Here is a 16,520-nt window from a genome sequence, read left to right as displayed (position 1 = left end):
TGCACTTAATGCCACTGACTTGCACACTTAAAAGTCCTTAAATTGAAATTTTTATATTAAGTATATTTGATCACAATAAAAAAATAACAAACTCAGATTTACCACATTTTTTTAAAATGTATCCTTAGTGAGATAGGTACTACACCCATTCCCAGTCTACAGAGGTGAATTAAGTCACTTGTTGAAGGCTCAACAATTAACAGTGGCAGATAAGGAAGTGGTTTTCTCTGACTCGCCGCCCCAGGCATTGCCCCATTCCTGTTGAGCTGAGGTGTACGTTTTCTGCTCATCCTTTCAATGGTCAGAGGTTTTCTTGAGCATCTACTTTGCTCCTGGCGTTGGCCATGGTGCTGGCGAGCCTGTGCCTACGTGAGGCCGCCTCAGGTGGGCCACTCTGCCCCCGCTCACCTTAAACAGGGCACGCACCTCCTGGTCCTCATTCTCCAGCGCCCACAGCCGCCTCCGGGCCTCTTCCTGCAAGGGGCCATTGACGCACCTCCGGGAGCGGCTCCTCACACTGAAGGAGAGAGCCAGGTCTTAAGGAAAACAGAGAGAGATAACTATCAGATGGCTTCACTTACATGCAAAATATAGAGAAACCAAGGGGTTAGGGGACAGACAGAACCATAGATGTCAGGCATTCAGGAGGGGAGCGGAGGGAAGAGGGGTCAAAATAGGGGTGGGAAGAGCACAGGGACTGTGGTGATTATCACAGGGGCAAAGGTGGTGGGAGAACCGCAGAGACTACACCTGAGGGGACAAAGCAAATACTGTCCAAAAATGAACAGCAATGTAAAAAAATAAATTAATTTAAGAAACAAGAACAGAGGAAAAAATCAGGGTGAAACTATGACAAAAGGAAAGAATTAGATAAGCCCCAATGTTTCCCATACCTAGCCCCTAAATTGGTGTGAAAAATGCTGGGGCTGATTAGGAGGCGTAGGGAGTCTTAACATCCTTGGAGCACCTCCTTTAAACTGTCTCCCCAGGAAAATTTAACAGTGCTCAGGAATGTTCTGGAGTTAGGGAACTACTGCAATCAGGTTGTTTCTGCTTTGTACAGGGTTTATTTCTACACAGCTTGGGTCTGAGGTGATGGTGCTGACACAGAAGCTAGGAAATGTATTTCCTTCTATGGATGATTTGAAGGTTTTGAATAAGCGCTATATTATTCATATGGATAAATATATCATATTTATAATATGTAATAGATATTATATATGTTACACATTAACATTTTCTTCTTCTTACGCAGGTTTCACCTGCCATCTTAGAGTAGAATGTGACTATTTGGCATGATTTCATAGGTTGTCTTGCATCTGGGAACACTATTACCACTAATTTATACGGAAAAAATTTTGAATATCCCCAGACCCAAAAAATAGCCTGCCAAATCATACAAAATAGAAGCATTCTACTTGCAGATAGTAGAGGAAACGTGTAACGTGTTTATCAATGTTTGTTAGAGTAATCGATTAATGTATTAAAGCTGCTTTTAATTTATTCCAATGCATTCAAAACTTCTGTGGTAAAAGCTGGGACACAGCAGGACCCAGGACAGACGTGACCCCTCCCCTCATGCAACATGTATTCTACATGGTAAATATCTAATCCTGCGAATGCGGTACTTTCTGGTGGAGAAAGTGCTATGAAAAAAAAATAAATAAGTTAAAGAGATGAGTGGAGGAGACTGAGTTGGTGGGGAAGCGTATATCCCTTTAGATTCTGTTTTCTGGAGAGGCGACCCAAGGAAGAACATGTGTCACTTGTCTTCTTGGGACACTAAGTAGCAACCCCGTTAATAATTATCAGGCACAATGAACTAAGAGGCACTGGACTGGCTAGTCACGAGGATGCTCTTCTGACTCCCCAGATTCCTGAGCACATTAGAGAAAACGGCCCCTGCAGTGTGGCCTGGTCTGCCGGCGGCCCTGACCTCCTACCTTTAAAAGGCCTGTCTTTAACCCAGAAAGCCTGAAAATGCTGCGTCGGAGGACCAGCTCCTGTGCAACATACCCCACTGACCTGACATTGGGTGAACCTGGGGTGGCTGTTCGTCCTACTCAGATCCTCGGGGCCTGTGTTCTGAACTTGTCCGAGCCCTTCATCTCTGCATCAGTCCAGCCCTCCGTGGGGTGACCTCAGTGCACACTGATCTCTAGGAGGAGGAGCCACAGACTCCAGCTCAAAGCTTGGCTCTGCCCTGGCTGCACCGCCCTGAACAGTTACTACCTGTCAACGCTTGACTTTTCCTATTAGCAAGGTGGCATTAGAGTATCTATTCCCCAGAGGTTTTTAGAGGCTTACTAAACAAGATTATGCACAAGAAGCTTTGGGTCCACACTAAATGTACATTAAACACAGTAAGCCTTAATTGTACTAGCTGAAATAATTCAGAAGGAAAAAGATAAATATCGGATGGTCTCACTTATATGTGGAATATAGAGAAACCAAGAAAAAGTCAAAACTGGCAAGCTGACCATAGAACTGAGGCCTATAGCAAGGGAAGGGAGGGGGGGGTCAAAACAGGGGACAGAAGAGCACAGGGGAATATGGTGATGGATCACAGGTGATGTAATGACAGAACTAAAGGGACTATAATGATGTAAGGAAAAAAATTAATTAAAAAAAATTTTTTGAAAAGCATAATAAGCCTTGGCTGTTACACATTGGAAATCCCCTGCCCTCACCCTGTACCCCAGAAATGATTGCTGTCACCTGGCCACACCTGCAATTAATCTTGACTCTGAGTCTCTCATCCTTTTCACCAAACCCTATCCTTACAAAACTGGACCAAACTAAATTCTAGAATTTCTCATCAGAATCCCCCCCTCACAAATGACATCCCTTGAGTATGAATCTCCTTGGCAGCAGGTTAATCATAAGCACCTTAAAAGGCTTGGATTTAAGAAAGCAAACAGCTCTTGTGATCTCAACCAGTGAGAGCACATACTCTCCGGAGCCTCCAGGGCCCTCTACACCAGCGGAGGGGGAATAAAATCAAGTTCACTCAGGGTTTAGCGTGAAGAGTAGCTTGTCACTGTTTAATCCTTCTGGAAGCCAGTCAGATAATTATGATATCATATATGATTGAGTCTGTTTGCATCTCTTAAGCGTGAAGGCAAGGGTGCAGCTGAGCTGGCTCCTCTTCTCGTCCGCCATCTTCCTGGAAGCAGCATCATGGCAGAAAGCACTGGAAGATGGACAAGCCCTGCCTCTGGTCTCTGGGCTTCACCTACACATGCCCTTTATTCTCCATCTTCACACACTGATAAGGCAAATGATGACTCGGTGATTTGGCTTCTTGCAGGGATGGCCCAGCTGACAGACAGATAAGCAGGTTGACACAACAGCAAGAGACAAAGAACAAGTTTTTCTCATTGCCAATCAAGCAGTTCGACAGAATTTGAAATTGAGGAAGGAAAGAAGCTGGTATGACATTTATACGATATCTGTTTTCCATGGTTTCTGTCCTTTAAAACATTCCTAATGCAAATCTTTTCCACAGATCTATACAGTAGTATAGATTCTTCCCCCAGTTCCCTCCAGGGCTCTGCTTTCCATGGTTTCAGCTACTTGCAGTCAAACATGGTCTGGAAATATCATATACAATAAGATATTTTTGAGAGAAAGACCACATTCACATAACTTTTATTATAGTATATTGTTATAATTGTTCTATTTTATTATTAGCTATTACTGTTCATTGCTTACTGTGCCTAACTGATAAAATATCATATATCTGTGTGTATACATACTCATATGATATATATACTCACATATATGAAAAAACATACAGGTTTCAGGTATCCACCAGGGGTATTAGAACATATCTCCCCAATGGGAAACAACTGTATTTTGTGTGCCAAAAAGAAGTGCTTTTTTGGAGAGCAATGGAGCATCATGGCTATGAACAAGTGTAACAAGGTGGTCCCCAGGGTAAGGGGAGATTCCAGATTCCCTGCCCCACCCAAGGGAGGATGGTGCTGGCCAGGGAGGAGGAGAAGCTAGGGAGGAGACTGAGAAGAGAAAGGAAGAAGATGGAGAGCCTGAAGGAGGCCTGAAGGAGACCTGCAGGAGGCACTTGGAGCAGAGAGACATGTGAGGAAGCCATGCTTGCTTCTCAGACTTGGACTTGTACCAGGGACTTGGGGACATGGAAAAAGACACTTGAAAGAGACATGGGTAAGAGACCCATGGGGAGGTTAACAATGGCAGCCTTTATCCTGATTTTGGTCTTTCCTTCCAGACTTGTCTGGCGCCTTCTGCCCCTTTTCTATGTGTCCCCACCGAAGGTGCCTTGGACTTGTGGCAACCCTGTTTGGGCCAACCCTGTTTGGTTGGGCATTTACCCACAAGGGATGGGTAATTTTGGGTGCTTGATTTGGAAACTATTTTATCTATTCTCTCCCTTCTCTTATCTATATTGCACACTAATTGTATTAAAGTTTCTTTTCATTAAAGGTCTTATGCACTAGAGTATGTTTTGTCTTAACACAACGGATGACAGAACCTACTTAAAGCTGGCAGGTTTGGGTTCCCGGGGTATCCCTCACCCTGCCCTTTCTCACCACGAATTGCCTGTGTAGTGGTAGAGAAGTTAGTTCCCTGTCTGAGACCCTGGCAGCTACCTTCAAAATGAGGGATTTGGTGCCATCTCTTAACAGGTGAGTACATGAGGATGAGGAGAACACACCAGGATCACTTTGGCTTGTGTCTGGCACATGGTTTGCTCCAGGCTTATCCTGCAGATACATAATTATTCCAAAAATAGAAAAAATCCATCCTCCGGCACATTAAAATCAAATCAATGACATGCCTTCTTTAATACAGCAAATATATATGGAAGTCCCAACATGCTTGTCTTCTACAGGTTTATTCTCAGAGATTGTAGAGCAAGTTTTGGCCAGTCTCTGATGACATCTCTCTTTGCCCACTTCATTGAGATCTCTTAAGAGGAACCTTGTGAGAGATGTGTATTGAGAGTAAGATATTTTCACATTAACTTCAAAATCTTTTTCTGCTTCTGAAAGAGTCATACAGATGCCCAGAAGGGGCTCTGCCAACCTCCTTCCGCATGTTTAATCCTTTATTCATTTATTCATTAGTTTAACAAATATTTATTCAGAACCTACTAATATACTATCAGGTACTACATAGAATACAAATGACATCCACATATTTATTCAACCATCCATGTATTTATTTACGAAAAATTTCCTGAGCACCGATTATGTACAAATCAGTTTTTTAGGAACTATGTAGAATACATAATTATTAAAAAAAAAAAACCCTACCCTCCAACACCTTCAAATCAAATCAATGATATGCTTTAATACAGCAAGTATGTATAGAACTCCCAATAGGCTCCAGATTTTGAAGGGCTTTGAGTGTCAGTGTAAGAATTTTTAACTTATCTAGAAGGCACTGGAGAGCAATGGAAGATTAGTGAAAAAGTCAATATCATTGCCAAGGTCACACCTGCAAAGATGCATTTGGTGGTCTCTGGAAAGGATAAGAGGGAGGGAACTGCCCGCAGGTGGGAGAGAGAAGGTTACTGAAGTTTTGCTAGATCTTGTCATTTAGATACCTGGAGTCATGTTCTGTGGCAGGAAACATTTTTCTTTGTCTTCGGATGAGGTTAAAACCTCACTGGATATGGTTGGATCCTTGGAAGGAGTTCCTTTACCTAGAGAAGATCAAATGAAAGATCACTTGTGGGAGTATTAGAAAGTTATAAGCAACATTTTGTCAAATGAGAATGTTTCTCTGGGGCTGGTGGCATGCGTGAATTCTCATTGCTATCACCATTGCCTTATATTTAGTACTCAACTCTTATCGAAGAACTGCCATGCATGCCATCTCAACCCTGCAGGTGCTCGGGTGTCCCAATTTTATTTGAAAAAGAAAGAAAGAAAGAACGAATGAACGAAAGAAAGAAAGAAAGAAAGAAAGAAAGAAAGAAAGAAAGAAAGAAAGAAAGAAAGAAAGAAAGAAAGAAAGAAAGAAAGAAAGAAAGAAAGAAAGAATCCACCCCCCACAGGTCAGGCTGAGCCTCATCGCTCAGTACACTGAAGGTGTTCAGTGTCTATTAAGCTGCAAGGTCACTGTGGTTATGGCCACAGCAAGGGGTGGCCTGCAGATGTGCTGGAGCAAGAGAGAGTCGCATCTCTAGGGAGGTGGCTGGGGCCACTGTAGAATGGCCCTGAAATGCATGATTATCCCCAGCCTGCCCTGTCTTCCCACTAAATAGACTTCTCTCTCCCAGCTCTCCAACAAGCTCCTGTCTCTGCAGCTGCAGAATTGGAGTGAAAGGAGAAGGAAGATTGTGGCACAGGCAAGAGTTAGGGAGAAGGCTAGTTGGTTTTGTTTATAAATATATATATATATATGTATGTATTTACATCATTGTTCATTTTTGTACAACGTTTGAGTTCTCCTCTCAGGTGTAGTCCCCATATAATTCCCACCACCAAGTCACCATAGTCTCTTATGCTCTTCTCTCCCCCATTTTATTTTTTTAAAGATTTATTTCTATTTATTTATGCATATAAGAACTGGGTGTAGGCCAGGGAGGGGGAGTGGAAAGATTCACTAAAGACAGAGTGGGGAGCAGAACAGGCAGATCTACTGAAATACACCTCTGAGGGGAGCAGCGGGAGAGACAGGAGAGGTCTGCTGCGCCATGTGGGTCACCTCCCTGGGCTGAGATAGAACTCATGCCCGAGTGGCTGGAGATAGCTTGATAGCGCTGAGACTTTAACCCCTGGGTCACCAAGGAGGACCCACCCCATCTCTGGTTTAATCCAACTCCCTCCCTCTCTCCTGCTGAATATCTCCAATTTATAGTTGCCTGCTAGTTTTGTCTTTTTCTTTTCCTGATCCCTTATTTGGTCCCCCTATTTGAATGGGAGAGAGTTGCAAAGAGAGTGTAGGTATAAAGCATGTGGCAGTAGATAGGAAAGGATAAAAGGCAATTTCAAAAGAATTGCTATATCCCAAAAATACCAAAGGACTTGAGTCCTTAATATATGACTTGTGGTTACTCTGTGATCTGACCACAAAACAATTCAGCAATGGGGTCAGAAATTACAAGCATATCTGCTCCTGGAAAAGAGGACTTAAGGAGTCCTTGCAATACTCCCAGATTCTCCACCTGTGAGGGTGTGGAGGGTGGGTCAAGTAGCCCAACAGGTTTGCATTTGGATGGTGTTTCTACTGCTGCTATCCGGGACTCAAGGCTGGTGAGTACTATAAGGGATCTTATTGTCACATTCTCCCTTTGCTGCCTGGAACCTTTGCCTCCTCCTGTTTCTCGGTAGTAGAATTTTGAAATCCAAGTGGAGGATCTTCCAGTTCCTCATAGCGGGAGCAGTGAGCACTCACTTGGGTGAGAGACAGGGAGAATTAAATAGACTTAGGCTTGAACATGCAGAAGGGGGTCCCATCACCTCGTAGCTCTTATCCAGTCAGTTTTGTTAGGGGTTCAGTGCAGAAAGCTAAGCAGCTGAACTGGAAAGCTGGCAGTAATGAGCTATCGTTGAACAGGATCATTTTTTTATTTCTTCCCCAGGAACCAAGAGTCACTGTAGCAAAGACACTGACTGGAGAGCCAGGAGCTATGAGGTCAGAGCACAAATCACATTCTCCCTCACATCAATTACATGACCTTGGGTAAGACATTTCATCTCTGCATCTTTGAGATTTCACTTATCCACTCATAAATGAGGACTTGATCTATGTTTGTGCTTCTCAACCCTGCTACATATTTGAGTCACTCAGGATGAATTTTTTTAAAATACCATTGCTTGGCTTCATCTCCAGAAATGCTGACTGATGTGGTTCCTAGGAAACCCCAGCTATTTTTTTTTAGTTTCCCCAAATGATTCTAATTTGAGCAGTATTGAGAACCACACACCTGAATTGGTGGCCTCAAATTCTCATATGTGTAAGAGTCACCTGGGAATATTGCTAAAACACAGATTCTGCCTCAGCGGTTGCCAGGATCCGGTCCTGCATTTCTAGTGTATCGGCAGGTGGTCCTGCAGGCCCCATGCTTCACCAGCAGGGCAGGGGAGGTGGGGGGTGGCAACCTGCTTCTCTACTTGAGGACAGAGTTTGAAAGGCAAAGGCCATGGGCCATAGCAACCTACATACATCTTTTTCCTTTCTCCCTATTGTTGATTGATTTATTTGTCCACACAGTTAGTATTTCAAGTTTGAACTACTTGACAGCATTTAGAAATTGGGATTCTTTACACAGCCCAGAGGTTTGGCTTGCCTGGAAAATCTGTAGCAGGTCCCTCATGTTCTTGGAGCACAGTCAGCTGGGCCTGTGTGTTTGCTGCCCCTATGCAGGCATCTGGTCTCTGTCAGGTCACCCATTTGCCCCTGGCACAGGTGACCTTGGTGAGAGTGTCCCTGTTGTGAGACTGCAGGAGAAGAAACAATGGCCTGAAAACAATGAAGGGCCCATGAGTTGAGCCCACCTTGAAGGAGGAGGCCCAGGACAGTGTACTGACTTGGGAGACGGCACCACACGTGGCTCTTCTAGAATATGTGGGCTTGAGAGCAGAAAATTGTAGATTGCACAGAACACAAATGTGGACAGTCTGCATCAGAATGACCAAGATACATATCTTTTAAAGGATACCTGTCCCAGAAGATGTATAAAAAAATAGTTAAGGATATCTGCATGACGTGGTAGCCAGTAATTTCACAAAAGGGATCTTATCTTATCCCTTATCTTTTCACAAAGATAATATCCAAACAACCAATAAATCCTTGAAAATGTTCTCAAACACATGAAGGAAATGAAAATTAAAACTAGGGGCTGCCACTAGACTGGCGAAAATGAAAAGACCAAGTGTTTGTAGGGTGACACAACAATTAAATTCCTATATATGCAAGTGTGAGGATGAATTTTGCAACTTTTCACTTTGGAAAATTTTTACAGAATCAGTTCAAATGGAACACATGCATACATGGAGACCCAGCAACTCCACACCTAGGTCCATACCTGAATACACACATATGTTCCCCAACACACATCTATAAACAACTTCAGAACAGCACAGCAGCAAAAACCTAACAACAACTGAAATGCCCAGTTACACTAAAATGGATAGGGGACAGGACATACAATTAAATTCAATACAGAATGAGAATAAACAAATGAAGTAGAAGAGGTAGATATAGTCACCTGTGAAACATTCACCAAGCTGTACACACATAATTTGGGGCTCAATTCTGTATAAGTATTAAATTTTAATAAAACAATGAATTAAAAATATTCCTAGAGCTCTTTTTTTACCTATTCTACCTCCAAACAACTGGAGGTAGCCTCTGGACTTAGGCACTTTATGCAGCACCTTGGGGGTTTCTGGTGTGAATCTCTGGAGCAGAGAGAGCCCCGGATCCATGTGCTTCAAGAGCAATATGGAGGGCCTCCCCTGGTGGTGCAGCAGTTGAGCACTGGGCTGCGAAGCTGCCTGCAGGCTCTGCAGTGCTGGCTTGATCCCGGCTGCCGCGAGGGTCCCACATGGCGCAACAGACCTCTCCTATCTCGCCCGCTGCTCCCCTCAGCAGTGTGTTTCGCCCTTCTGCCTGTTCTGCTCCCCACTCTGGCTCTGGTGAATTCTCTCACCCTCCTGCACTTCTGACTGTAGCCAGTGTTTCTAAAGATAAATAAATAAATCTTAAAAAAAAAAAAAGAAAGAAACAATATGGAATCTAGAAAATCAGAGTAAGCCCTATAATAAGTAGGATAGGTACTAGCGGCACAGGAACTTACAATTCACAAAGTTCTTTCACATGGAATTGTAAGGAATTTGAAGATTTGAGCTGGGCCTTGAAAAAGAACCAGAGATGATTCAATACAACAACAAAAACTGTCATATAGAATGAAGTGCTTTAAGAAAAACATAAACTTTGAATGATTTGTGCTTACTACTGCTGAGTCATTTTTAATCACTCTTCTGATTCTTCTTTCTATAGTTACTTACTACATGTAAGTTTATAAAGGTACAGTGTATTTACTTTTGACACTAATATGCCATAATGGGCATGCATTTCTTTTCAAACACTGAGGCAGGTAGAATGGAATAAAGACTGCAATTAGACATTCTTGGATTCAACCCCTGCCTTCTTCATGAGTCTTGTGACCCATGCCAAACCAGCCCACACAGTTCAGGTGAGGCTGGCTCCTGGGCCAGGTTCTAAAGTGGGCACATAATTCAAGTATATACCAATGGGGTTATGCTACACCATGGCCACATGAACCAAGTTAAGTCAGTGAGAATTGGTCCTAGGAACCTTATCAGCACTCTTAGGGGAGAGAAGATTTGTTTCTGCTGCACTTGAAGTTGTGACTAAGATCACAGAATGAGAATAAACAAATGAAGCAGAAGAGGTAGATATATTCACCCAGGAAACATTCACCAAGCTGTACACACATAATTTGAGGCTCAATTCCATATGAATGCTAAATTTTAATAAAACGATGAATTAAAAATATTCCTAGAGTTCTTTTTTAACCTATTCTACCTCCAAACATCTGGGGGTAGCCTCTCTACTTCGGCAGGTGGAGCTGTGGAATCCACCACAAGGAGAAAGCCAGGTGGAAGCTAAGTTCGACTCAGTACAGAGCTTAGGAAAGTTAACTTCATTGATTCAAACTTCATTTGAATACTTTGATCCAGCCATACCTGAAACAAATAACCCCTGGACTTCATTCATAAATTAATTAATTACTTTTGCTATAAGTCAATTTCATTTGTATTAATATTATTGATTAGACAATGTGATTCAATAAATTATTTTTGGTGTAAGCTATTTATTTTTATGATTATTGATCAGAAAAAGTTACTAACTCATTTCGAAAAACACTGAGACTTTATTTTAAACAGCCAACTGCTTTTCCAAATGGCTGCTACATTTGGCATCACCTGCAATATTCTAGTTGCTCCACATGCTCACCAACCCTTGCTTGTACCAATCTTTTTAATTTTGGCCATTTGGTAGCTATTCAGCTTTAGCTTGTAGCTGCATTTCCCTAATGACTAATGCTACTGAGCATTTTTTCACATGCTTATTTGCCACCATTATATTTTTAGAATGAAATTGTCTGCACACATTTTAGCCCTGTTTTAACTGGATTGTTTACCTTTCATTTCTGCATTACAATGGTTTTTTTGCCTTTTTACATTGTTGCTAGATTTCTATGGGCGAGGAGCAAACAGGATCAACAGTAAAGAGATCAGCAGGATAGGAGGAAACAGGCTTTGCAGGCATGTGAGCTGGCAGAGGTCAGATACATGTACTGGAAAGGTGGGTGACTGTGGGACTAAAACTGATAATCATAAGAAAGACAGGCTAGGAAGAGCATGGGGAGATGGGCAGAGAGCTTTAGAATGGATACAGCAAGCAATAGGGAGCCAGGAAACATTCTTGAGCGTGGGAATGGCATAAAGCATAAATTTTCGCTGGGGGAACACAGAAAATACAGAGCAAATAAGAAGCAAGGAGGCCAGTCGAAGAGCTGCATGACAATCCAGGTATGAGAGTGTGGGAATGTGACTGAGGTCTTGGCAGTGAGAAGTTAGGGATAGAGTGACGGATAATATATTTTAAACTAAGAAAAGAGAAGCCATTTTGACATATTGCATATGTGGGATAAAAATGAGAAAGAGGGGACAATTAAAGAAAACAAATGTTTAAAAGATTTAAGAGGTCATTTTGTTTCACTCCTAGTTTTATTGTGGAGAAACAAAGGCCCAGAGAGGTACAGTGATTTTACCACCGTTGCACAGTAGGTTAAGCACAGAGTCGGCAGGCATCCAGATCACGGAGGGCAGATCTTGCTGTTTTCATTGCGCTAGCCTGACCTCAGAACTTTGAGGTCTAAAGTCTCTAATGCAGGAAAAATCTCACTCACAAAAATGCGCCGGGAATGAGAATTCGCTCCCATTTTTTCTTTCTTAGTCTCTTTGCTCCTACATTGCACCACCACACCCAATTTGAAAAGAAAACTAAATTGTGAACATTTCCCTCCAAGCTCTTTTTCTCTACCTACATATTTTTTCCTTCATTGACCTGATAAATATACCACCAGCAGTTTTTATGATTCACATAGTTCTTATTGAGACAAGTGTCATATTGGAACTACAACTCCTTCTAGCTACACAGATATCTCTCAGATCATGGAAGGGGAGAGTGGGGGGGGGGGTAGTTACATAGCGATATTTTGCTTAAGCTTTAAAATCTTCTAAATAAACTCGCTGCACTGATGATGAGCATATGAATATGTGATTATGTCATAAAATCACAAAACCACTGAAAATATGGAAGTGATTAGGGAGAGAGGAGAATGAGATTGGGAAGAATTACCAGGTGACCCCAATTGTATCTGTCCTGTTTTACTTCTTCAAAAGGAAAAGGAAGAAAAATAAAGCTATTCTGAAGCTAATACAGCATAAAGCAGAAATGTGCTCAGGTTAGGTGGCTCTATTGTTCTCTTGTTCTCGGATGTGTTTGAAATGCCTCATTAGTATTTTAAAGTTCAAATGCACAATTTCAGTCGCTGTCACTGGCAGTCGCACTAAGTCTCCTATTATTACACTGATGATGCAAATTTACCAGAAAGGTGGATAGTTCCAAACACCAGTTACGACCACAGTCTCTCTTCGTCCGCTAGTTAAGGGTGTCAGTCTCCCAAATTTCTTCAAGAAAATGTTGCTCATAAGAGGAATGTTCTGGAAACTTTGACACCAACAAACTCATACATGACTTGCCCTGTGATCTGAGGTGAGCAAGGGGGGGATTTTTTTTTTTATTTTTTTTTAAAGATTTATTTATACAAGCACTGGGTACAGTCAGAAGCACGGGAGGGTGAGAGAATTCACCAGAGCCAGAGGGGAGAGCAGAGCAGGCAGACTGACAAAGTACACTGCTGAGGGGAGCAGTGGGAGGCAGGAGAGGTCTGCGTGCCATGTGGGACCCTCACCCAGTGCCCGGGGATCTAACCGGCGCTGCAGAGACTGCTGGCATCTTCAGAACCCAGTGCTCAACCGCTGCGCCACCAAGGAGGCCCACGGGTGATGGCAAGTGACCAGGAACTGCCCTCCCATCATGTGCAAAGGGGAGATTTATGTGAGCAAATGAGGAACATCCTGAGGAGCAGATGTTACAGGCAGGGGCCGTGCGATAAAGCAACAGGCCTCAGGTCCTCAGAGCCAACAATGTCACGTATCACGCCTCAGCAAGCCAGCTGGGCAACCATCCAGAACCTGGTGCTATCAGGATCCTGCTCCTTTCTGCCCCCTCAGCCCTGAGGACTATCAGTCCTCACTGTTCACTCCCACTTAAATGGCCACAGCGGCAGAAGCGGCCAAAGAAAAAGCACAGACCGCCCCTCTGCCAACGCCAGCCGGCAGAGTCAGGAACTGGGAAGAAAGGATGTGGGAGGGGTCTTACTAGCCAACAATAAAACAACCCACAAGCACTGAGGGGTTATCAGAAACCAGACGCTGTGCTAAACCCCTAGAGGAATTATCTGATTGGATCCTCACAAAGCCTCCATGTGACAGACACCGCCATTAGACCCAGGTGGCAGCCAGGACAGCTTAGCTTCAAGAGTGTAAGTGGCGCCCCACAGCCACACCACCTTAAGTCATCTCATTCTTGGTTCCCTTTCTCTAGGATAAATAGACACCTACAAAGGGATACTTACAGCAACTGGCCTCAGATCTGCCTACAACACCCATATCAGCGCTGACCAGTACGGAGAAATAACCAGAAGCCTAACTCTTGGTGAAAATGAGGATCCAGGATGTCAACCAATCATCAATGGCAAAAACCAGCTGAAAGGATGAAATAGAGGCAGAGGGTCATAAGAAACTTGTGGTGCCTCCTTCAGTAGGAACTGACTTTCTGGCTGCTTTTGAGCTGCAGAACCACTTTGCATGAAATCTTCGCGTGAGGACAGGATGTCAAACAGGAGCAGAGATGCTCCAGCTGAAGCTGGGGGTCAGGGAGCCAGCGCAGTGCCCTCCACGGGCTCAGTTAAGACCTCCCCTCACTTTACAGCTGGGCAGAGACCTAGCAAGAGTATAGCATATTGGCCACAGTTAATGTGGCTATGTACTGATTGTAAGTAATTAACTGTGCCAGGTTGACTTAAGTGTTCCACATGACTTCCCACCATAACCTGATGAGGAAGGCATAACTATATCGTGAAATCTATAGACAAGGAAACTAAAACACAGAAACTAAGCACAGAATAAATTGCTCAAAGCACCACAAAGAAGCAAGATCAAAACTGGCCTTCATGATGCCTGCCTCGCGGGAGGTAAACTGAGTCAGATCGAGAAGCCAGGCCCCCAGATTACCGAATGGCGATCCTCATGTCTCCCCAGCTCCATGCTATGCCTGTGCCCATGGGTTACCATAACAACAGGATTTAAGGAGAAGGTCTGAAAAGTTTAAAAATCCAAAAATTTGGAGAAGGAAAATACTTCATAGCTAAAGGTTGTGCCTTTTGTGCCAAGATGTTGTTTGAGGGGTTGATAATAATTTTTGGTCCAGGGTAGCCTTAGTCTGGGCACCGCTTCCTGCCAGAAAAGCCAAATAGCTAGGCTGGAACTCCAAGCAGAAGAGCAGGACCCAGATGCTTCAGGTTCACTGTTCATTTAAGGACCTCTAGAGCCTTCACACCGTCAGGCCAAGTCACAAGGCCACAGGGAGAAGTCACCTTCTAGAAGCCGATGTTCTAGGTGGCTCTTGTCCTCTCCCTCCAGGGAGCCTGTGCTCCAGGAAGACACAGAATCCTAAGGAGGGTTAGGATGACTCCTTATAGGAATGTTCTTTCTCCGCCCAAGCTAGTCCTTCTCCAGCCACCCCTCCCACAAAGCCATGCTCGTCCTGAAGACTGCCTTATGCCAGGCCACGGGGTTCACCTCCGTTCTGCCCTTAGGGTGACCAACCATCCAGGTTTCCCGGGAACGGTCTCCGTTTGAGCCCGGACTACATCCTCGGGCAGCCCACTGTCCCAGGCAAACCGGGATGGCTGGTCACTCGAATCCAGTCTCAGATGACTTGACAATTTCTTAGAGCAACAGATCTCCATGGCCTCAGCTTGACATACCCTCAAAAATCACACTGTCGAGGTAGGAGACAGGAAACGGCTTGTTTTTCTCCAGTAACAGCAATACTGACGAAAATAGGGTTGAGTGACTGAGGTCAAGTTCATGACCACCCATGAGCCACAGAGGAACTGGCTGCCTGAGCTTTCTTCCTGACCCAGGGAATCTTGGGAAAAAAGGAAGGAAGGGCTTAGTCACACCCTGGGAGTGGCCGCCAAGTGCAGCTCTCACTCTGAGTGAACTCAAAGTCTCTTTCTCTCAAAAAGTAAATGTTTCCCAGGCTTCACTCCCCTTTTAAAAGTCAGAATGACAAATACTGAACTTGGGGGGAGGACAGGCAGCCAGAAAGCATAACCACCTCCCCACCTTTGGAAGAGTAGCTTCCCCAACCCAGCAGATCCCTGAGCTTTCACTGGACCGGCCACCTTGGCCAAGCCACAGCCTAGAGCCCCCGACCCCGGAGACTCACCTGGGCCCCAGGGCAGACTCTGTTCCCCAGGGATGCAGAAGCAGCCACCCATGTGTGCACCATCCTCCCCGGGCCGAGGCCCCTGGGAACACCAGCCAGAAGAGCAGAGGGAGGGGACAGCCTCACCACTCCGCCACGCCACGGTGTCCCTCCTCCCGCCTCCTCCCTTGCACACGAGGGACCAAGGCCGGCCCAATGCACAATGCAGCCTTTGATATGCCTGCTGCAGCAGGAGGCCCAGGGAGGATGGGAGGGGCAGCCGGCCAGCGGGCCCCATAGCCCTGCACTGACAGGCCTCTGACCAGGGAGCAGGGCTCCTCCCTGCCTCTGCAGATTGCTTCATGCCTATCAGGCTGTGGCACATTCCTCGCATTCTAGCACCAAGATACACAGTTTAGTTCTTGTGAGGGTGGTCAGGGCGGGGGAGGAGGGCAGAGAGCACCCAGGAATGAGGGCTGTGCTCTTGCTCCTGGCTCACTGACCAGGCCTGCACTGGCTCCCCTCCACAGGGAAAGCCATCCCCTCCTGGGGATGCCCTCTGTCTGTAAACACTGCCTTGGCTCTCTGGGTGAGGCTGGAGCTGGGGGTACGGCATCACCTCTCCACCCCAACAGCCTCAGTGAGCCAGCTCCTCACGGTAAACATGCATTCCCCCTGCTGCCTTCTCCCCCCAGGTCCTGGTCAGCAGGAATTAGGAAATCACCTGGATGTGATCTTACAGGAGAAAGGATGCAGGACCAAATATGCTGAGGCTACAAGAGTGCAGAAGAAGCTGGTGCCATCAGACTGGCCGCTCTCCCATGTTGCATAGGCCTTGGAGCAGAGTGGCAGCTGACAGTGTGTCTGAGCTTCAGAAAACCTGCCATGAGATGTCCCCAAGGAGATGAAAAGACTGTGGCTGAATGCAAACA

The 16,520-nt window shown here is 44.8% G+C and overlaps 1 protein-coding gene across 5 annotated transcripts in view; it reads right to left on the bottom strand.

The window, feature by feature from the left end:
• SH3TC2 (SH3 domain and tetratricopeptide repeats 2) overlaps nucleotides 1–15,837 on the bottom strand; it is a 61,131-nt gene extending 45,294 nt beyond the window's left edge. The window contains exons 1-3 of one of the 5 annotated variants that reach the window (XM_037508990.2): nucleotides 15,610–15,837; nucleotides 5,591–5,689; nucleotides 409–536 (exon numbers count right to left, since the gene is read on the bottom strand). In XM_037508990.2, the coding sequence (XP_037364887.1) occupies nucleotides 409–536; nucleotides 5,591–5,689; nucleotides 15,610–15,661 (279 nt within the window). In that variant the 5' untranslated portion in view covers nucleotides 15,662–15,837. Of the gene's footprint in view, nucleotides 1–408; nucleotides 537–4,631; nucleotides 4,746–5,590; nucleotides 5,690–8,281; nucleotides 8,362–15,142; nucleotides 15,587–15,609 lie in introns of those variants that run through there. The other 4 variants (XM_037508987.2, XM_037508988.2, XM_054694269.1 and 1 more) reach the window with 4 other exon arrangements.
• Between the last annotated feature and the right edge of the window lie 683 nt (nucleotides 15,838–16,520).

Source organism: Talpa occidentalis, unplaced genomic scaffold (assembly GCF_014898055.3).
Source record: "Talpa occidentalis isolate TD23 unplaced genomic scaffold, MPIMG_talOcc4v2.1 talOcc4.13, whole genome shotgun sequence".
Classification (NCBI taxonomy): domain Eukaryota; kingdom Metazoa; phylum Chordata; class Mammalia; order Eulipotyphla; family Talpidae; genus Talpa; species Talpa occidentalis.
The sequence above is the reverse complement of the archived record's forward strand: the minus strand, read 5'-3'. Positions and strand labels throughout refer to the sequence as shown.